Source organism: Ochlerotatus camptorhynchus, unplaced genomic scaffold, assembly GCF_037179485.1.
Source record: "Ochlerotatus camptorhynchus isolate MF236.1 unplaced genomic scaffold, CSIRO-AGI_Acam_v1.1 ptg000021l, whole genome shotgun sequence".
Lineage (NCBI taxonomy): Eukaryota > Metazoa > Arthropoda > Insecta > Diptera > Culicidae > Ochlerotatus > Ochlerotatus camptorhynchus.
The window spans coordinates 3964077-3986336 of NW_027040513.1; the positions used below are offsets into that span (position 1 = coordinate 3964077).

Below are 22260 nucleotides of genomic sequence, written 5' to 3' on the forward strand. Positions count from 1 at the left end.
CTGAGCTGATAAGCTGGAGAGCTGCATTTCGCTTTTCGGTTATTTGCTTTTGTGCGGATCTTCCGCTCCCCCAGAAAATGATGGGAGAAGAGGTGAGAGCACATATGCTGGAGGAATAACATCAGCAATAAGAGCCGGGTACATAAATAAAGTTCCGCTATGAGTGATGGATTGAACGGTTTAGACTTGTGATATCAGTGAGCTGATGAGCTGCGGTTCCTAAAAAATGAACAGCGGGTCATCAGCTCACTTTAGAGAATCGGGTCTATAGAACAGCTCGGGAGCGGATCGCACATCTCTACTGCGAACTGCGGCCTACATGATCCAATACGGTTCATGTCGTCGCGATTCAACACATTCTTTGACTTCAACTGTACAGCTGAAACCTTCCGTCACCGGATCCAGCATAGACCGATATAAAGGCGATAAATGATTTGATACGGCTCAGGAAGCAATCCACTAATGGCGTAGGTGAGCGTCTGTCCAATTATTTACTTTGATGAAGATTGTGCTACTTGTTGTCTTTTTGTGCTTCGTTGAACAATCCTTTGTAAGTTCCTTAATTGCAATGTGTATGTTAAAACATATGGGGTTTTTACGCCTAAATCCTAAAGGCTTTTCCCCAACATATGTTTCATTAAGACTTGAAGTCAGATGAAATTTCCTCAAACAAATAAACAAATAAACAAATGAAGTTTGTGGGAGAAAACGAATCCGGAGCATAAGAGAAAGGAATTCGTAAAATAATTTCAGAAGAGTTTTCCAAACAAACTATGAGGAGAAATCTAAGAAATTTGTGAGGAGAAATGCAAATGAATCCTTAAGAAACTTTTAATATGAGTAGAAAGCTAAGGGAAGGAGTGAGAATCAAAAGGAAATCTGAAATGAATTCAATGGAAATTATGAGAATGTTTCCAACGGACTGAGGAGAATTTCAAGGTTCCAAGGAATAATCAAATAAAATTTAATTAGGAGGATAGTTCTAACGAATGTTTGAGGAATATTTCAATGAAATTGCGAGAAGTATTCTAAAGTATATTCTGGTGATATTTTTTAGAGAATTCAGAGAAGCGTTCCAAGTGAATTTCTAGAATCATTCCATGAGAGTTTCTGAAGAGTACAAAGTGAATGCTGAGGAGAACTCCAAGGGAATTTTCATGAGAAATCTCTTTTCAATATGGAATGGACTATTCTGAGGTCCTCAGAACTACTTGAAAGTTCCCAAAATGTTCCTGAAGTTAATGAAGGAACCTTGAAGTTCTTTTGTAGTTGGAGAAACTAGCCTGATGCTCACAATACTTCCCATGAAAACAAAAATCACTCCTGAATTTTTTTCGGACTTCCCAAAGTTTCCTCAAGCATGGGTCTTCTCAAAAGTTTTAACAATTCGCTAGTAATTTATCTAATGTTAACGGAAATGCTCTTGAAACCTCTCTAAAGTTTTTACAGTTCTCATGAAGCTTGCTGGACTGCCCTGAACTTAATTGGACTGTCTTAAAAATGTTTAAGCTTCCGTGAGCTTCTGAACTTATGTGAAAACCTCAATAATGTTCTTAACATTTCTGAAGTCCTCTGAAAAGCTGGGAACTTCTAATATTTCCCGATAAATTCCTGAAACTAATAGAGCTGAACTCCCCCTGAAATTCCCCCTAGTTTTGGAGCTTACTACCTTCTTTGAAATGCTTCAGCATTTTGCTAATGGTCATGAAAGTTCTGAAGTATTCGTATCTTCCGTTAAGTTCCATAGACTTCTATGAAGTTCTCGAAATGTTTCTGAAGATCTCGGCCCTTCTGGAGGTTTTCTGAAATTTCTTAAACTACATTAAGCTTACACAATTTTCTTGGAATCAAAACGAAATAATCAATATAGTTCTATGATTTTCACAGAAATTCTCAAGATTTTTTTTAAAGTTCATGAAACTGCCCTTAAATTATCAACACTAATTCATAACTACTTCAATAGTCCAGACTTGCTGGATGTTATTAAAACTGCCCCAAAGATTTCTGAATTTCCGTAAAGTTCTCTAGACTGCCCTGAATGTTTCCACAATTTTCCTCAAGTTTTATAAACTTTATAAACGCTCACAAAACTTTGCCTTAATTCACTATTTGTACCGGAACTTATCTGGACATCCCTGAAGTTTTACCTGACGTTCTCTAAATTCGTTTAATGTTCCAGCAAATTTTAAATATATATTCATAGACCCCGACGCCTCTCAAGTTTTCGGATCAATCATATAATGCTCGGAATATCCCATAATTCCACGAAGCTCCTTGTAAGTTGCTGAAAATCTCCTTAAGTTAATGGGACTGATCGTCCTCGAAGTACTAGGAACTTCACTGAATATCATGAAACCATCTAAAAATATCTAAATTTCATAAAAGATCACTGGAATTTCTTGAAGATATCGGCGCTTGCTAAAAGTTCTCGAATTTTTTTTATGATTGATGAAACTTCGTTGATATTATCTAATCAACTTAAGCGGCGCCGGTGGTGTAGTGTTAAACGTGATTACCTCTCACCCCAGCAGGCCTGGGTTCAATCCCAGTCGGCGACGCCGGGATGTTCTGAGGCATAACATCTCTGATCACACCTTCCTTCGGAAGGGAAGTAAAGCCGTTGGTCCCCGGTTCATGAGTTGATGGATCGATAGGTAGGGTCCAGGTGTGGGAGCTGCCTTCCTGGCGTCGGTAGCATTGGTGCTCAGTACAGAAAACAAGATCGAAGAAAAACAAATCAAGGGGGAAAAATCTAAGCAACTTAGCTAAATTTTTGCAATTTTTTTATGTTCTTGAAATTTCCATGATATAACACTCTTAAAATACTTAAAATACTTAAAATAATTTTCCGGATGTGCACATAGATTTGGTTGCGTTCCAGAAATTCTGAAGATTCCGGTCTTTAAGGTTTCTGCAATTTCTTTGAAACTATTTGAAGTGCCCTTAGATTCTCTAATCGGCCTGGATGTACTCGGAGCTTCCCTGAAGCTCTCCATTCGATTGAAGATCTCGGTTCTGCTCTGAATTAAGTGAAATTCTCGTCGAAATTCGCTGGACTTCACGCAGTTCCTGAAATATTTCTGAAGTTTTCATAAAATTCACTGAAGGTCTCTGAACTGAACATCCCTGAAATTCCCGGAACATCTTAAGGGATCTCGATTTTTTTTTTAATTCTCATTATGGAATTTTTCTAAACTCACGCTTATAGATCTTTAAACTGCTTGAATTGTCTGGACTAAAGTTACAGGAACTGCCCTTAAGATCTCTGAAACTCCCCAAAGATCTCTAGATCTAGGTTTTCTGATGTACCAAGAACTTTTTAAAAGTTCCCACAACTATCCCCAAGGCCACATGGAAATGGTTACCCTAATGACAAAATAAAACAATACGGGTCTAATGTTTTGCGATAAGGAACAAAACTACCAATTTTTATGAAATTCTGAGAACCACTATATCGTTTTGCAGATTTTAATTGAAATAGTTACTAAACCTTTATTGTAGGGCTCCAATCACATTCCCTGATATTTCCCGGTTTTTTACGATTCCCGATTGTCCCTACATCCTTAACTTCAGATAGTAGAAATCCTTCAAACATTTGGATCTGTTTGAAATAAAAGACACCTTTTCAATAACAACACAAACCCCGAAGCTGACTCATATCGCATAAGCCATGGTGAAACATTTCCCCACGACAAGGACCATTTTTGGCACATGCAATTGTAAGTTCATCGTTATACTGCCAGCTTCCGGATCTTTTTTTCAAACTTCTGCCGGCACTCACCTTTTGAAAAAACCGCACCTCAATATTCGAAACGGAAGTACCAATTCCATCAGGAGATTACCCATGCCCACAGAAACTTTTCCTCCCTCAGACACATGTCGCAATACCATCGGGAATGGCTGACGGGGACGACAACATCAACAAGAGGCAGAAACAGATTGTAAACTTTTAAATACTTCCGGATAATGAAGCAAAACTAGAACTCTACTGCTGATCCCTGAGCCCCTGCTATTATGCAATATGCACCGTCAGTTTACCCGCAACGAACGAATCCGAACTAGTGGGGAAAGGTAGGTACAGGATATCATCTCCACCAGAAGCTGCCCGACACGTTTCGGAATTAGTGTCGACAAAAGGGGGGGGGGGTCGCAAACTACGGTTAATCCCAACGACAGCAGAAAAAGGTCAACCCGGGTGGCTGCGGTGGACCAGCGCTGCACTAGGAATGTTGGTTGTGTAATCCCATCGCTGTCGTCGCTGCTGTCGACATCGACGATGGCGCGGGGCCGATGACATGTCTCTGAGTACCTACCTTCTCACCTCGTATTTAGTTTGGACTCGGTTGTCGGTTGTTGTTTTAGTTTTGCCGGGAAATAATAAATAAGCGAGGAAATGATAATCCGATGATATAAATGGGGATAGATGTTGGGTTTTCGGGGGCACCTTTTATTCCCGGTGGGTCTTCACCCGTTCATTTTTTGCTCTGCTTTCAAGCCGGATGCTGAAGGAAGAATGGCATATGAAATATACTTTTTGAGCGGGAGAGGGGGAGGGGTTTTTGCTTGTTTCCGAAAGATGATCTGCGGATTATGGAAATTGTCATAGAACGGATAACAAATTGTATAACTTGTTTCAGGAGTGACAAAAATATTGATTGCCTTATCCTTAATTGTCCCTTCCGGGACACGTGACATGCACGTTCGAAACCGGGAAAAAAAGAGAAGCAAGCAAATTGGATAACATTCAGCCGGCCGGCTACTGTTTTCGACAACTCATTTCCATCGTCATCACCATCATCATTGTCGGCACTAAACGCCACATGTGGAGTTTCAAAAAAAAAGTGTCCCCGGCCCGTTCTAGTTTATTCATTCATGGCGTTTGTTTCGCACCGACAGTCCCCAAACTAGAAATCCCCTGTACTCACCGTGTATGACGAGCTCCGAGTCGCGATTGACCTCGTACAGCCGGATGGCTTCGTCCAGTTCCAGGTCCGACTGGATGGTGCATGGGTCGTTCTCCTCGTCAACCCATTTCATGGTGAAAACCTACAAGGCAAGCAATGACAAGCAAACAAACCAAAGCACGTGACTTTTTGATTCCAACGACGACGGCTACGACAGTCATTTTTCCTATTTTAGCTAGTGGGGTTCTCACCTGGTCCGGCGAGAAGCGACAAATCTCCCGTATCTCCCGGCAGATGCCCTCGTACGTGATGCTCTCATCGATGTAGGTGATCATCACCTCGCCGCTATAGGCAATTTTCACTTTGATCTCGTTGCCACCTCCGCCCCCGCCGCTGTTGTTGCTCTCGTTGGCGATCTGTATCGGCATTTTTTTTTTGTTTTAGGTTCTTCCCGCGGGTCCGTGTGGTGTTTCAATTAACGTTCGGCACCAGCAACCGGTCGGTCGGCCGTCGAAGGTGTCGTTTTTTGTCTCTATCTCGCTTTGTGACGAGCTTGCTTCCTAGCAATCAGGACCGATGTGCGAGCCGTTTGCCGGGATTGTGCGAAATAACGCCCACTGGATGCTGCAACAATGTTCAGGATGATGGGAGTGCTAAAAACAGAAAGAACAGGAATACAAAAACTTGGCTTTAACATTGCAGTTTAGTAAGGGGGGAAATGCTATCGATTGTTTAGAAATAGAGAAAATATGCTAAATAGCGCTAAATGTGCTAAAAGGTATGGGTTGTGAATATCAGTCGGTGGATATATTTCACTGGCCGTCAGTTGTCTGATCCAGCCGGAATAAATACGACATTCGTTTAACGACCTGTGACTTCAAATTTCTATTTCCTGAAAATGAGGTTGAACTTGAACCGTAGTTTTTTTTTTCACTTAATTTATCGAATACAAAACTTCCTCCTTTCCTACACACCATCCTCTGTTCTTCCTCCTTTCTACTTTGTTGTATCTTCCATAATTCTCACACTTAATCTAGCTCGGTAAAATCTTCAACAGCCGATTACCTCGGCATTTACTTTTGCTGATATCTCTTCAAAATATCTGTTTGTTAGCTGATATCTCAGCAAAATATTATTTGTTAGCTGAGTCTCGGCAAATGTTTTAATGAATCTCAGCTAAATATATTGCAGTACTGCTCGGTTGTTGGAATCTCGGCGAAATAATTTAAATGTGTAGAGCCCTCTAATAGACCTGATCATTATTAGGTACTTGAACCGGGATTTTTGCTACTACTACAACCTTTGAAAGGTTGAGCCTGGTTCAACTTTTTTCAATTCAAGTGAGTTGATCAATTCAAATGAATGGCATGGTTTAAACGTTCAATTCGCGTTCGAGTCAGTTAAGTTCAACGGAGTTAATCAGTTGACTTGCCTCGTTTAAAACCAGCTTTACTCTCCTCGCCTAGCTGGGTCGGTCGCATCCATTTTGAATACACAATACACACGCCATTAGACCGAACGCTATTATGTTGAATGCTATTTGACCGAATGTGAATTGAAATAGCTCTCAAACTGCTTAAGTATTTTTCAAATGTTCATGGTGACCAGTAAATCCCGATTACGAGAACAATTAGCTATTTCCAAGTTTTTTTTTTTTTAATTTTCGCACGTTGTGCAATCTACACTTCAATTAAGCATAACACCAAATGCAATTGAGCTGGAAGGATCACGGAGTCATTACGAAGATAGCAATTTGTTTGATTTTCGAAAATTCACGAAGAACTCTTTACAAGACAAAAGCTTCTCGTCCGCATGTCCAACCTGTTCATGGGACAGGTAATCAATTTAACTAATCGTACATTTTTGGTTGTTTTACTAAACCGTTACATTTTGTGAAAGATAAAACATCATCTACAGCTAACAGCCACAGTGTGTTCACCTTCTTTTTTCCCTTGATTTGTTTTTCGTTGATCTTGTTTTCCTTGCTGAGCACCAATGCTACCGACGTTAAAGAGGCAGCTCCCACAATTCAGGTAGGGTTATCGACCCATCAAGTCATAAACCGGGGACCAACGACTTTACTATAATAATGCGCTCATCTACATAAAATTGATAAATAGCAGATTTTTAGCGATTGGCCAATCTTAGATCCATGCCCTGTAACGTGGGTAGATCACCTTTTCGTGGTACGTTACGGGATGTAAGATCTACCACCGATTTCTAATCTTGACTACTTCAAACTAGGGGAACAGGATTCTTCAGTAATCAAAGGAACACATCTTAGTCCCTGTTACTTGTTTATGCCTTGTTGGTAGTGATAAGTCCTCGGGTTGCCTGGACCGAGGATGATCTTAAAGCAAGGAAAAAATGAGAGTTAGTCTTCACCTATGTGACTCCTAATCTTCTATTCGTTGTTCCCTAGACTTGAAGTGGTTAAGACTAGGGTTCTGATACATGGTCATTATCGGTGCCATTGCTTGTTTTTGTTGCTAAGGAATCCAATTTTAACTGACAAAGGGACGCGCCTTTGGAGGGTGTTTCAACACTCCGAAGGGTATAAATAGCGGGACCTTTGTATTTGTATTTGTATAATGAAAAATTCAACTGACAATTATTGTCTAAATGAATAAAACTTAAACTAAATAGTTACGGTCAACGGTACGGAAAAGGTCAAGTAACCGATGACGAAACACGTCAGCTGATACATTGAAGTCGAACATATAAAAGAAGTAGTTGAATTGCCGGCTGATTGCTCGAATTGGCTCGTATTGTGTATAATTTCGGCGCCGTGGTTCCAAAAACAGAAAGTCGCGTTGACGAAGAGGCCTCTCAGGGGCATACATATTTAGCTGTGACAGCAGTGTTGGGCAGTCAATGTCACCCGTAAGCAGCTTTCCAGCGAACATACCTTGAGCGACCGACCGTCTGACCTCTAATGGTTCGATTCCCAGGAGACGACAACGCTCCTCGTACGGTGGCAAGTTTATTGGGTCACGCCAGTTGACGAAACAAAGAGGGGGCACCAAACAACTAAACTTCACTCCAATAAGGATCGCACAAGCGAGCAGTAGAGTGACCTGAGGCATAGCGGGTCACGGAACTCGTCGGCAATTTTGAAAATAAAGCCCAATATTCAGTGCCAACATTTCAAAGGGGCGTAATTGCTTTTGTAAACAATGGTTTGAGCTATCGATTTCTCGCAAATATTCATGGGTATGCTTTTATTCGCGAGAAATCGATGGCTGAAGCCATTGTTTACAAATGCAATTACGCCCCTTTGAAATGTTGACACTGAACTGTCGATTAGCTCTGGAGATGATGTCATTGTAGTGGATTCTGAAAGTGAGTCTGCAGTCCAAGGTAACGCCGAGATCTTTTATGTGCTCTACACGAGCAAGACAGCGTCCGTAGAGAACATAGTCAAACATGGTTGGTTCGACTTTTCGGTGATAGGAAATAATGTTACATTTTTCGATGCCTAGACTCATCAACTTTCTTGAGCACCAGTCAGCAAAAATACCTAACATATTCTGGAGATCCCAACAGTCCGAGAGGCTTTTAATAATTTTGTAGATTTTCGTATCGTCTGGATAGAAAACGCGGCATCCTGATGGTATCAGCAAGGCGACGTCGTTTAAAAAGATCGAAAACAGTAGCGGTTCTAGGTTACTGCCTTGCGGAACTCCCGAGTTGTTTGAGAAAACATCCGATTCCGACGCGCCAATTTTAATCCGTACATAGCGATTCACCAAGTAAGATCTGAACCAATCCACAGCCGTTGACGAGACGCCAAGTATCTCCAGCTTGGCAAGCAAGATATTATGGTCCACCGTGTCAAATGCAGCTTTTAGATCCATATAGGCAGCATCGAATTGCAATCCTCAATCCATACATCGCAAACAGTTTTTTTTTCCGTGTTGGGTATTTTCATCACTGCGACCATTACTTTGATCTATTGTGATAACAAACAGTTAGAAGTAAACTGCACCAGGTTCGTGGACATGAAGCGCTTCGGGTAAAAGCCGTGTTGCTCTGTATCGATATAATTTTTGCAACACGCGAACAGAGCATCATTTATGATAATCTCGAACAGTTTTGAGCACCTCCCTGCGTAGGATGCGTCCACGATAATTTGCGACATTCCGTTCATCTCCTTTTTTGTAGACTGGGAACAGATAAGAAAGTTTCCAGCGGCAGGGGAACTCACATTGCTGTGCCGAGAGATTGAATAGCCTCGCAAGTGGAACGCAGAGATTGGCTACACAACGTTTTAGAACTGATGACGGAATGCCGTCAGGTCCTGCGGCGAACGAGAGCTTCAGTTTGCGTGTTGCGGCTATCACCATGTCTTCTGAAATGCGCGGAATATCGAAACTAAACACATCACGTGGCATCCCAACTGTAGCATTCAGCACTTGTGTCAGCGAAGCGGAAAAATCGTGGAACACTTGCCTGGAATGACGAGCAAACAAGTCGCCTTTTTTCTCTTTCACTATTAGCCGAGCCATTCCCGAGAAACATGGAATAAGGCAACCCGGATTCCTTCCGTTTGGAGTTGACAAACGACCAAAAACTTTTCGGATTCGTGCGAAGGTTCGCTTCTGTGCGTCTCACGTGTCGATTATAGAGAAAAAGATTGTAATTTCGATAACTACGACTCGCAAAACTGAACAGTCGTTTGTAGTACGGCGAGCGAGAGGTACAATACTTTCGGAGGGCAGCAGGACATTGACGTTCTAGCACACATAGGTGTGGGTTAGACCATGGAGGCTTTTGCAGGGGTCGTCGTGCTGGGACAATGCGGAAAATAGCATCTTCCAGTGCAGCACTAAAAAAATCCACATCATCATTCACGCTACCGGCTGTTTCGATAAATTGCCAATCAATTTCCGCAAGCGCAGTGTTCAATGCAACATAATCAGCTCGACAAAAGTCCCAAGAGTAGCACTCAGATGACGGCGTAAAAAGAATCGGCGAATGTAAACTAATTCAATTAGAATCGATTCCTTGGGATGAAGGCAAGAATGACAACTGTATCAAAACCAAATACTTCATCATTTCTCAATAGTGATGGAGCAATACGACATGCACTAAACTAAGGACACGGGATATACTACAATAGATCAAATTACTTTAAAAAAGTTATGAAATCTCTGTTGATATTTTTTATGAAAGGTGAAACTATCAAAGTCAGCGCTCTTTCACTCGGCCGCTGTCCCGAATCTTGAAGGAAAGACCAATGAAGCCACGGAAGAAAGAGAGAAAAGCGAACTAAGCAAACTGTCGATAGCGATCTTTAAATTATCTTTCGAATTTCATAAGAATTCAATACATATTCCAAGGGTATGAGAGTTTTCATCAGAACTTTCTTCACATTCTTCTCATAACTTTTTTAAGTATTCATTAGAAATGGACCTCTTCACAATCGTCATAGAATTTCTCACAGAGCTACCTAAAAATTCAACTTTATTCTTTGAAATACCTTGTTGTTATCTCTTAAAATCTCCTTAAAATTCCTTTGGAATATTCATCAAAATTCTCTTAACACTCCGAACTCCGATGCTTCCGGTAAAATGTGTAACGGCAAACTTGCAATATTTGAAAAGCCATAGCTGAGCCATTTATAAACAAATTTAAAATTTATTGGCGCCATTTGAAACTACATGCTTTAAACTTTTTTTTATTTGTATTATAGACCCCTTTTTGTTCATTCGGGTCTTTATACACTAATTACAATAAATTAGTTTCACTAATTCTTGTTTGTCTTCTTCACTGGCGTTTGGCTCGTTCCCTACAATGCATCATTTCGTTTTGATTCGGCATTAATCCTGGCGGTCATCTTGCTGGTCTTCTTGTTGGTGTCTTAAACTTGTTGGATGGTGGCCACGGAGCGGGCTGTTTTGAATGCCTGCTTCTTTCAGAACCTCCATGTCAACTTTAAAATTTTCAGCGCGATGAGCGCTAGTACTGCTACCATTATTACAAGGAGTTTCCACTCGTGTTGAGAGTGGAACTCCGTGTGAATCTCCTGGTTTTCTATAACAGTGACCTGTTGGTCTCCAATTTGTTTTACTTCCTGGTCCTTGGAATCCGAATTTCCCATTTTTAGTACTCGTAATAGGTTGGTCTTGGCTGATGTGTTAGCAACTGTACAGCTGGGCTGAAGTTTCTCCGTTTTATACCGCGTGTTTAGTGTTTTTGGTTTTTCATATTTCATCGATCAGCTCAATTTCTTCGAAGAATTCAAGCACTTTTTTTGCTCGTGTGATGTCGTCAGCTAAAGCTTCCCTCATGTTGGGTTGAAGGCCGATTTTTTCTCTTACCTCATCATACCCGGGGCAGTTGACGATGATGTGTTTTACACTAAGTGCTTGGTTGCATTTTTTGCACTTAGGTGGGTCTGTTTTGTCCAGTAGGTATGTGATCGCGCCAAACGTATAATTATAACTTGCATTTATGTTGCGAGAGCCATCCTAATACGCGATCACTCACTCTCAATTTTCTCTCCCGTACGCTATTGTGCACCATACAACCAGCTGTGTAGAATGAATAGGAAAGGCTTTAGCGTACGGTTGAACGGTGGTCGTGTATCTTTCCTACTACATGCGAAAAAACAGATGATCAGGAAGAGTAGGTAGTACCACAGAACAGATAGGTAACTCAGAGCAAACGGTTTCATCTGAAACTGAGCTCATGCTTTTCATGTAATTTTTGCTATTCCTTTCTATTTTCATTTTGCAGTGCACATGATGATTTCAAATCTTGTATAAATTGGTATAATTACCGTTAAAACATTTTGCTTACAGTACGCTCCTAATTGTTTCAACATGCAAACATTAAATTTTATTTTTTTCAATGCTTGGCAAAAATAATCATTATTGACGCAATTCTAACGGTTTTGTTGGAATACGTGAATAGGGTATTACATTGCTTTGCATAAAATTACTATTAGTATCACAATTTGTTTGAACCAATTAAAAACATATTTGATGGGATGTTGGTGAAATGTCTCGTTTTTAATTAAGGTGATTGCAAATGTGTTTGTGTAACTCAGACTCTGTATGATAATAATAATAAGGTTCGGTCAAGGTATGGTCAAACAATTGGTGTATTATTTGTTCAATTCAACTACACAACAACGAAAACGCAACGTAAAAGTTTAAATTCCGTGCGCGGACAAAATGATATGGTTCAAAAGATCTGTCTGTAGGTTTGTGCCAAAGAGGAGTCTCAGATTTTTTTTAGAAATTTTGCCCACAAGTTTACGGATTTTTACATTCATCACTTGCTTTGCAATTTTGAGGGTGGCATTGTAAAAATAATGTTTTATATTCAAATTTTCAATTAGTTAGATTTTTGATCTTAACACAAAAAATAAGAAAATCCATCCTGAAGTTTTCACCAGTGAAAGATAAGAAATCTTCAAGTAGGGTAAGTGTGTCAGTTTTAAAACTAATGCTCCAGTTTTGTGCTCTAACATTGTAGCGAAATAAATAATATAATGAATGAAAAAATCTGAAATTCAAAATAGGGTCAATTAGATGACAACTAGGGTTAAAAACTGTCACACTTATCCTTCGAAAAAATATTGAAAAAAATTGATTACTTAGAAAATGGTTCTTTCGGTTTTTCCTTGCAACTTTTCTCAATTTTCATGGAAAATATTTTTCAAATTATATTTTTATGAAATTCTGAGATAATTTTCACCCCTAGATTTTGACCATAACACATTCCCATTAGAAGTGCAAAATAGTACATTTTACTATGTTTTATTAATTCGGTATGTTCTTTGTTCAAGTTACAGATTATAAAACTATAAAACATGAAAGAAACTGCACAATATTTTGAATTACATCTCATTCACCTGCAAAAATAGGTAAGACCCAAATCAAAAGCATCAATGATCCACTAATTTTCTTGCAACCGCTGATTTTATATATGAGACCGGTAGAATTTTACTGAATTTTTGAACATCTAAATAAGTCGATAAAATATTCAAATTTCCGTTACAGGTGAGTAATCAGTCAAATTGACAAGTTTTATTTTTATTTTTATTATTAAATGGGGTTAACTAAACGAAGTCTGTATATATGTATATGTTCCGTATAAATTTATTATTTTTTGAATTTTTCACTGATTTTTAAACTTTTTACTAAACAAACCGTAGTTTAAAAATTTACCGAACAGCGGAGGCCTGGAATAGTGTGCACATTTTTTTCTGAGAGAAGTGTGTTCACTCCATTGTAATTTGGTATAAAACCTTCTAGATCGTCAAAAAATTGCACTATGTACACAATAATCTTCTCTGAAAACGATGATTAAAAAGTTACAACTGTTATTGTGTGTGCACTTTTTTCGGAGACAATTCTAAACGGTTTATTTTGTTTCAACCACAAACTCAAAAAATTAAATAACTTTCTTATTTTGCAACCAAAATTTCTGAAAGTTTCATAGCACATTAAAAAAAGGCAATATTTGTCTAAGAAATAAGCAAGGCTCCACGTATCAATAGCAACAAAACTAAACCAATTTCCTTACATAACCACTGATTTCAATGTTAAAAGTGTAAAGATTTGTTTAGAGAGCCGTTGTTCTGTTGCGTGTAATTAGGGTGCGTTCCATTAATTTCGCATGAAACAAATGTTTTATGTCCACTAATAAGCTAAAGCTATACAAATATGCTAATAAATATCATGTGTCAAATAAGCTGTCCATGCATAATATAATTATAATCCGTTGCGTTTGGCTTTTCAATACTAGCAATCTTTAGTAAAAAAATAATTTAACGTACTTTAATAAAACGGTAAAGTTTTCATTTGATTCACACGATCAAAATATTAGGATAGTACTGTACGATTCTTGTTGTCCATTATACTAGTACCAGCAATGCCAGATTGAAAGAAAAATATTAAATCCTAGTACACAACTAACCTTGGATTCAAAAATGCTAAAGCCACTATGTACTGATGAGCATTCAAATGTTACATGTAGAAGAAACATGACAACATTTATTTAATTATTTCATTGAATTATTCGATCAAAACATCAAAGGCGTTAAGCAAAGAAATGCAAAAAATATTATTACACACGCAACGAATCGAAAAGTCTGGGAAAACTAGCAACAAGGCGCCACTGAGTTGCCTATATCGAGTGTAGTGTCCCACTAACTGCTACCAGGAGGACTGAAAGAACAAAAGAGACGGCATGTTACTATATGCTACATGACTGATAAGCTCGTATTCGCTTTCCCTCTCATAAATCGTAAACAATGAGGTCATCCGTCGTGAATGGAACGATTTTTTTCTACGACGAAATGCATTATGATTTCACTTTTTCTGGACGACGGTTTTACGCATAAAAAGTGAAAGACGGAAGATGTTTTGCTTTTTAATACAAACGCACACGGCCATGAGAAATGCCATTGGAGTAAAGAGAGTTTCCCTGCCATTCCTTCGACATATCCTCTCACAACCCAAGATATTTTCTAATCCTATAGGTAGAGCGATCTGCATGTGTATTGAATATAGTTTTGAGAATTCAGGATGAATGAAAGATTGGATATTTTTTAATTAGGGGGAATGTCAGCTTCGGCACTTCTTTCCCTTTTATCGCAACGGGGGTAAATGAAGTCTTAGAGTGTTAATTGTTTGCAGATAAATGAACATGATGCAAATAAATACCCGCTGATGATAATATTTCCTATCGTTAAACTTTGGATATGTCTTATTCTAATTGTGTTTTTGAATATCAAAGTGTACGGAATTATGATAATCGTACTAGAATTAGCAAAACAATCATAAATACAGTTTTTCTTTTATGTGATCGTCTCACTCCACAATTAGCATTTTACTTACCCTTTGCTTTTGCAGGAAGCATTGATGAAATCTGTGGGTAGGAAGTGATCTGAGCTGTCAAAGACTCGTGCTTATTCCTGCTTACACTACACCAGTGCTGCACCGCAAAAACGAAAACGACATAAGCTCAGAGCATGCAATAAGCTTATATGCAATAAGCAATAAGTTTAAATTCGAAGAAGAAGAAGAATTCAAAACAAGCATATAATCTAAAAAATAAATAAGAATTTCTCATCTTTCCTAAAGACACTCTATACATAAGCACCAACAGAAGTGTACACACCTTTCAATATATGAATCTTGGGTATGTTTGGTATAAATGGTAAAAGGTGGTATAAGTGTAAATAAATTTTGAGTGTAAAAAGCGTTCTCTCCACCGCTAGGTGTCACTACCAATTGAAATTTAAATGGCTCCGTTTCTGATTCCCATGTTACCTATCTGTTCTGTGGTAGTACTGTTAGTAGTAAATAAACCATCCCCGCGATCGGCCGACGGCAAATAAACGTTGTATTATAAGCCAAATAAAAGTATCTCTAACCGCGATTAAAGGTGATTTATAGTGACGATATCACTGCGTGTTGGAATTAAGTGCGTGAGACACCGGCGGTTACCATCGCTCTTATGTGCGTGAACATAAATTGGTCCTTCGAGCCGGATTCAATCGAGGTGTCGTTTCGCGCGAATGTAAAGTGCGCCGTTGGGCGATCGGAAAAAGGACACTTGCTTTGTGCAGTGCGGGACAAAAGCGCGAATTGAAATTTCGCCATCGCGCATTTGCTTTGGGTTACTTATAATACCCAATAATAAAACATTCGAGGTGAATAAAGAATAACGGATTGCTGCTGAACTAGTTGATCGATAGTGGTTCCTGTTGGCAAGCGGAGACGGAGCGGACTTCGACGGACGAGCGAGATCGACGACGAAAGCAGCGCTGTTCGATATTAATTGGAGTCAGATAAGTACAGTGCATGTGTGGTCTGTGGTGGCTCGATGCATGACGAGTGCCATCAATAAAAAGTGCAAATGTCTGTGAAGGTTAATTGCAATAAAATCTAAATTGTTGCATGCGACATTGTGTTTTTGATTTAGTGGATCTGGTCCCTGTGATTCGTTCGCCTTCAGAATTGGTCTAGGACTTTGCTGGTAGTTCTGGTTTACTTGATTTCCGCTGGTTGAATTCCCTTTCGCTGTAGTCAATCTTGGGTGGTCAGTTCGTCTCGCGGCGCGTGGAACGTCGAGTCGATTCGCAGTCAGCAGTGCAGATCAGTGCGATAGAGGAAAGTGTGGTGAAAGTGGACAGTGCAAACGAACTTACCTGTGCAGTGTGTACTTACTAGTGACTCAGTGATTTCAGTAGTGATACCCGAATCATGGCGAGTGATTTAAGAAGTTTGCTGAAGAGGCAGAAGCGCATACTGAACAGTATAAACTCTGTAGCCAGTTTCGTGCAAGTTTACAACGAAGAGCGTGATAACGATGAGGTTGAAGTTCGTTTGCAGCTGTTAGAGAGTGCATTCATTGAATTTTTTGAAGTGCTTAAAAAGATAGACGTGATAATAGATGAAGTCGACGAGGAAGAAATAGCAGATTCCAAGGAAGGCTTGAAAGTGCGTCGAAGAAGAGGGAAGATGAAAGCGAAGCTATGACGAAGCACGTTGAGAATAGCTACTGCAAGACCAAGGCTGCGTTAGTAAAATGGCGGCAGAAAATGTTATCGGCAAATCCTGCACCATCAATACCGGTTTCTGGACCCATTCTTTCGAAGGTCAAGCTTCCGGAGATTAAACTGCCCACATTCTGCGGCAAGTTGCGCGATTGGGTTTCATATCGTGATGCATTCCAGAGCTTGATTCACCAGAACCGTGATCTCACTGACATGGACAAATTCACGTACCTTCGTTCATCACTGTCTGGAGACGCGCTTTTAGAAATAAATGCCGTTGAGCTTACTGCTGCAAACTACGAGGTGGCCTGGAATGCACTGGAAGATCGGTACCACAATAAGAAGCTGATCGTGAAAGCGTACTTGGATGCCATTTTCGCAATTGAGCCAATGATGAAGGAGAGTTTCGAATCACTCAGCCAGATCGTCAGTGACTTCGAAAAGAATCTCCAAATGCTGCAGAAAATGGAGGAGAGAACCGAAGGTTGGAGTACCATTCTGGTGCACATGGTGTGTTCGAAGCTCGACCCTGGGACTCTTCGACTCTGGGAGACGTCACATAACTCGAAGGAAGTACCGACCTACAGAAACCTAGTGAACTTCCTGAAGAACCACTGCGCCGCCCACCCCTGTTGAATTCAGGAAACCGAAGATTGGTGCGAGTCATTCGTCGACCTCCTCCACTAATAGGTGTTGCTTTTGCTCCGAATCATTCCACTCTGCATTCGTGTGCAAACGGTTCCAGAAGATGAGGATCTCGGAACGTTATGACGCAGTGAGGAAGAACGGTTTGTGCATCAACTGCTTGTCATCAGGGCACTTGGCAAGGAACTGCAGCAAAGGATTTTGCTGTCAGTGTGCAAGGAAACACCATTCCCTGCTTCATACGGATTCGGACAGTGCTTACCAAAAATCCTCCGTTCCACAGACGACAAAACGACCCTCAAGTGAATATCAAAAACATACACAGCAAGCACAATCGGGATCTCCAACACAGCAAACAGCACCAACCACAAACCAACACGAACCATCCACTTCACTACCAATCGTCAATACACAATCGCATTGCATTAACCCACAGCCTGCCACAGACCGATCCAACACATTACAAAATACTGTAGCACTCCCAACACAAACAAGATCACATACACGCCAAGTTCTTCTGTCAACCGCTATGGTACGTGTGTGCGATAGCCAGGGAAGCACAACCCAAGTAACCACCAAGCCCGCTAACTACCCGATAATCGCCCTTTTTGCGATATAAGGTAAATATAGGGTGTCCGAACTTTATGTCAGTCGTATAGCAGCCTTATATACCAAAAAGGGCGATTAACGGGCTTGTTGGTTACTTGGGAATGCTAGCCAGAGCGTTGCTTGATTCATGCTCCCAGTATTGCTTCGTGACATCCGACTTCTGTCGACGGATGAAACTCAAGCAATTTCCGGACTATTTGTCAGTGAAAGGTATTGGGGGTTCAGGAATTGTATCGAAAAACGCTGTCTGCGGCATGATCAGCCCTCGCTTCGCCAGCATCTCAGACTACGAAGAAGTGATGCAGTTCAACGTCCTCCCGAAGCTAACTATTCCACTCCCGAGTGAAGAGGTCGAAATTAGCCAGTGGAATCTACCAGAGGATATGGTGTTGGCAGACCCCCCCGGATAAAAATAACCATAAAATTACAATAAAATACCAATTCAATACAATAGATTATATTGTTGACAATTAATTTTATTGTAATTCTTTTGTATTGGCCAGATAATCAAATAGTCACCACAACAGGTTTATAACAAATTCTATGGAATCTAAATTTTGCACAATAAAGAACAATAAAATTTATTGTTATGAGATCAAATTTGTTGGAGAAAAAATTGATTTTTTTATGGTTACGGTAACTAACAACCCCCCTTTTCTATTGTAAATGTCTCATAAACAATAGATTATATTGTACATAACAATAAGTTCTATTGTATTTTTATTGTTTTTAATAATAACATTTATTGTTGCTACAATAGGTTTTATTGTATTGTAACAATAGGTTCTATTGTCTTTGTATGGTAAATTTTTATTCGGGCCAACTTCTACCAGACATTGGATATCGACATGATAATCGGCGCAGAACACTACATGAATCTGTTATGCGAAGGAAGGTTCAGGCTAAACGAGGATGGCCCTACCTTCCAAAACTCCGTTTTTGGATGGATCGTGTCCGGGCGTGTATTCGATTTCAGGTCTTCCGTTCCCAAAACGTCTACAACGCTGTGTTCAATGACTGAACTTCAAGAACAGCTGACTCGTTTTTGGGAGCTCGAGAGTTGTCACGTCAAGAGCACGTATTCCGTGGAAGAGTCTACATGCGAGGAGATCTTCAAGCAGACCACTGTTCGTGACGACGATGGTCGTTTTGTGGTGTCGCTGCCCAAGAAGGAGCACATCATTGAACGCTTGGGAGATTCAAGGCGTAGCGCTGAGAAACGATTTGCAAGCTTGGAGAAGCGATTCGTTACCAATCCGCAGTTGAAGGAGCTGTACTGCGAGTTCATGGAGGAGTATTTGTCGATGGGCCACATGAAGAAGGTACGAGAAGAAGATCTGTCAGAGTCAGCGTGCTATTTCCTGCCGCACCATGCCGTGTTGAAACCGGATAGCACGACAACGAAACTGCGCGTTGTATTCGATGCTTCGTGCAAAACTACATCGGGATTCTCGCTCAACGATGGGTTAATGGTTGGCCCTGTAGTCCAGGATGATTTAGGATGATGCGTGTTGGAATTAAGTGCGTGAGACACCGGCGGTTACCATCGCTCTTATGTGCGTGAACAGTATGAGTGTGTCAGTTGGGTGTGGCCTATCCGTAGCCTAGTAAGTATAACATCCTCTCTACGGTTTCCTGTGATGGCCTCTTGGAAGGGTGCAACTGAATTTTTGATTTCTCTAAGCTTGTTGTTATTGGTAGCGTTCCATTCGACCTTCCATTTATTGGTCATACTGGTTTTAATAGGTTTTAATAATGGTTTTAATTTCACGATGGTCTACTGTCTTTTGCATTATTGTGTTCATCTGGAGTGCCAATTTTACTTTTTTATCAGCTCTTTTGTTACCTGGGATGCCAATGTGACTGGGAACCCAAAAAAAAAGAGTCACTGATGTCCCGTTTTCGATTATTTCATTGTACAGTTGTATAATTTCATCCTTAAGAACAGTTTTTATGTTCTTTTTTTCTAATGTTGTAATCACGCTTAGAGAGTCAGTGCATTTAATAAATGCACCTACTCTCTCCTGGGTTGTAATCCATCTGAGAGCCTCTATTATGGCCAGGCTTTCAACGCAGTTGATATTAAGATGATTGTGAGATCGTCTGTGTATGATCTCCTCTTCAGTGATTACGCTGAATCCGGTTGCAAATTCATTTTTTGACCCATCCGTGTAAATTGAGTTGTGCGGCGAATATTTGGTATGTATTCTCTGGTCGAATAGTTTTCGCAATTCGGGTTGGTTATTTCCATTTCTGCTAGCGGCTAGTATAGTTTTATCAACTGTTATAGCTTTTCTCTTCCATGGCGGGATCTTTGGTGTGGTGACCACTTTACAAGGGGAGGGAGACTCCAAGTTTTCCTAGGATATTGCTACTTCTGGATTTGATGTTGTTTAATTCCTTGGTTCCACAATTCTCCTGAGCTGTTGCTGTTCTCTTCTTCTGAATCACTGATTGTGGAGTTTTGATTGTTGTTGTTTATAGATTTAGTTGCAAAAATTACCAGCCTTTGGTTCATCAAACTTGTGAGGCTTGGTATACCAGTTTCAGATTTATTCGGTGTCAATAGATTCAAAAGAGAACAAACTTTAAGCATAGGCGCCAACATAGGGAAGGCATGGAACTTTTGAAGTATGAAAAAACATATTCGCAACAAAAAAAAGCTGTGCCTATCCCATGTATTCACATGAGGCTTTAGTGCGATTATTTATTAGCAAGAGAAAGTTCTAAATATAATAGATTGATAGTTCCGTTAGAGTACGGCAGTGTGAAAATTGAACAGAAGTTGAAATTGAGCGAAAGTCCATTGATGCGACAATACTAATCAAATGCGCACTACCTTTGCCTAGCTCACTTGATGAATGAGAGGATTTGAGGTATGTCCTCAAATCCACAGGCAAAAGAGTGCCCGTTAATCTTGCTCATATACTGTCTGCGACTTTGGAATAGTTCTAGCGACGTTTATCAACTTCACGTATTCCTTTGCCCGCACAATTTCAAATAAACCCCAGTCTAATTCAACGCCGACGCCATGTATTAAACTTAAAACAACTTTTGTTGTCCCCTTCACTCAGTACAACCCTGGCCCTTCAATCGCACTGTATGCTGATACAAACAGAAGCCGACTTCCATCGATGTTTCTTCAGCGCAGCGAACGAACAAGAACAAGAAAAGCAGCAGTCGGCAGCAACAGCATAGGAAAAGCAAAGTATAACCTAATGTACAGAGGTTTCCATTCTCGCTGGCTCGCATTGCATTCCTTCACTCCTACTACAGCACTACACACACGACGTAGCGTATGCGATTATCGGAAACATTGCGAAACTTTTCTGGAACAGAAAAGGGGGTGTATTGTATTTGGTTGGATCGATGCCTCTCTATATGGCGAACCAAGACTACAACCTTATCAGCCTTATTGCGGGGACAATCGAATCTGCCGAGATTTTCCCACCGGATAGATGGCTCGGTCGGAGGATGGGAAATAGCTGACGACACCCTTGTTGTGTGTCATCGCGACATGACTCATTCCTCCGGTCGTGGTGTGCCGCCCCCTGAGCACATTGAGCAATAATTATCGTTATGTACAAGGAGGTACAACACACAATAAGGTGTTGTATGATGTTCCATAGATGGTGCCCAATCCGCTAGGCAGCAGCAGCTGCTGCTGCTGCTGCTAGACTTGGGCGACGGCGAAACCCGGAAGACGGAGAAGGGGAAACTGCTTGCTAGATTTCCATTCTAACTGTTCCGCACTGCACACAACGACCAGAGAACCAAAATCAAAACATTCGTTTCGCGTTTCAGCATCTTCTTTGTTGTTTGCTTACCCGCGCTGCTTTTATACGTTGCGTTGCTCCCTTTTCTCCCGGGGTGGTGCTGCAGTAGTTCGATGTTTTGGGAGGCAATTTCGTTGCTTTTCCGAACGCCAATTAACAGGTGGCTACAGCGAACGTCATCCGTCCGTATCCGCAGTCGTTTTATCTTCACCGGTTTATCACACCAACGAATTTCAAGGCACTTTTATTTTTCTACTATTCGGAAAAAAATCTTCACAACACACTGTTTTTTATCACACTCTTCTTTTGAGGAAACCAATAAAACACCACTGCTTTATCTTTCGCAAAAGGTAAACAAAACACTCGGACGACGACGAAGTTGTCAAAAAAAAACGCGAATCCACGGCGGCCGAGCGAGACACTGCTGCGACGACGAACGACGTACGAACAGAGAAAACAAGAACAATAACTCAAGAAGCCACGTTCGATGAGGGAACCGTGTTTCTATTTGGTGGAGAAAGGACACTTTTTGCCCGGCGATTTCCGGCCAACCCACACCGAATTCAACGGAAGGTGCACTCGCGCGACAAACGGAAGCAGGAAATCAAAAGAATAACGCGCTTTTCGGGACGGAACTTCAGCAGAACATTACGGTTTCTTTGCGTTTTTTTTTCGGGAGCCAAAGCACATAAGCAAGCAACACACTCCAATCTTTCGACGACGAACGCGAAACGAATCACACCAGAAAAGCAGACTGGGATAAAAGCGCGGCGGGTGTGTGTGCGTGACAGTGGTGGAATTTTTGACA

The 22260-nt window shown here is 40.6% G+C and overlaps 2 protein-coding genes across 4 annotated transcripts in view; one reads left to right on the forward strand and one right to left on the reverse strand.

Annotated features, from left to right (window-relative positions):
* aPKC (protein kinase C iota type) overlaps positions 1 to 22177 on the reverse strand; it is a 499255-nt gene extending 477078 nt beyond the window's left edge. For 2 of the 3 annotated variants that reach the window (XM_065225295.1, XM_065225296.1), the window contains exons 1-3: positions 21504 to 22177; positions 5156 to 5557; positions 4926 to 5046 (exon numbers count right to left, since the gene is read on the reverse strand). In XM_065225295.1, the coding sequence (XP_065081367.1) occupies positions 4926 to 5046; positions 5156 to 5332 (298 nt within the window). In that variant the 5' untranslated portion in view covers positions 5333 to 5557; positions 21504 to 22177. The remainder of the gene's footprint in view (positions 1 to 4925; positions 5047 to 5155; positions 5558 to 21503) is intronic. The other variant, XM_065225300.1, reaches the window with a different exon arrangement.
* Positions 17931 to 19181, forward strand: LOC135703448 (uncharacterized). The gene is made up of 2 exons (XM_065224697.1): positions 17931 to 18064; positions 18653 to 19181. The coding sequence occupies exons 1-2, from the start codon at positions 17931 to 17933 to the stop codon at positions 19179 to 19181; spliced, it is 663 nt and encodes a 220-aa protein (XP_065080769.1).
* Positions 22178 to 22260: the final 83 nt, after the last annotated feature.

Bases quoted from the DNA above. Each gene is read 5' to 3' on its own strand.
- LOC135703448 (XM_065224697.1), top strand. From the start codon at position 17,931: ATGATCAGCCCTCGCTTCGCCAGCATCTCAGACTACGAAGAAGTGATG. The intron at 18,065-18,652 runs GTTGGCAGACCC...ATTCGATTTCAG, and splicing joins AATCTACCAGAGGATATGGT to GTCTTCCGTTCCCAAAACGT.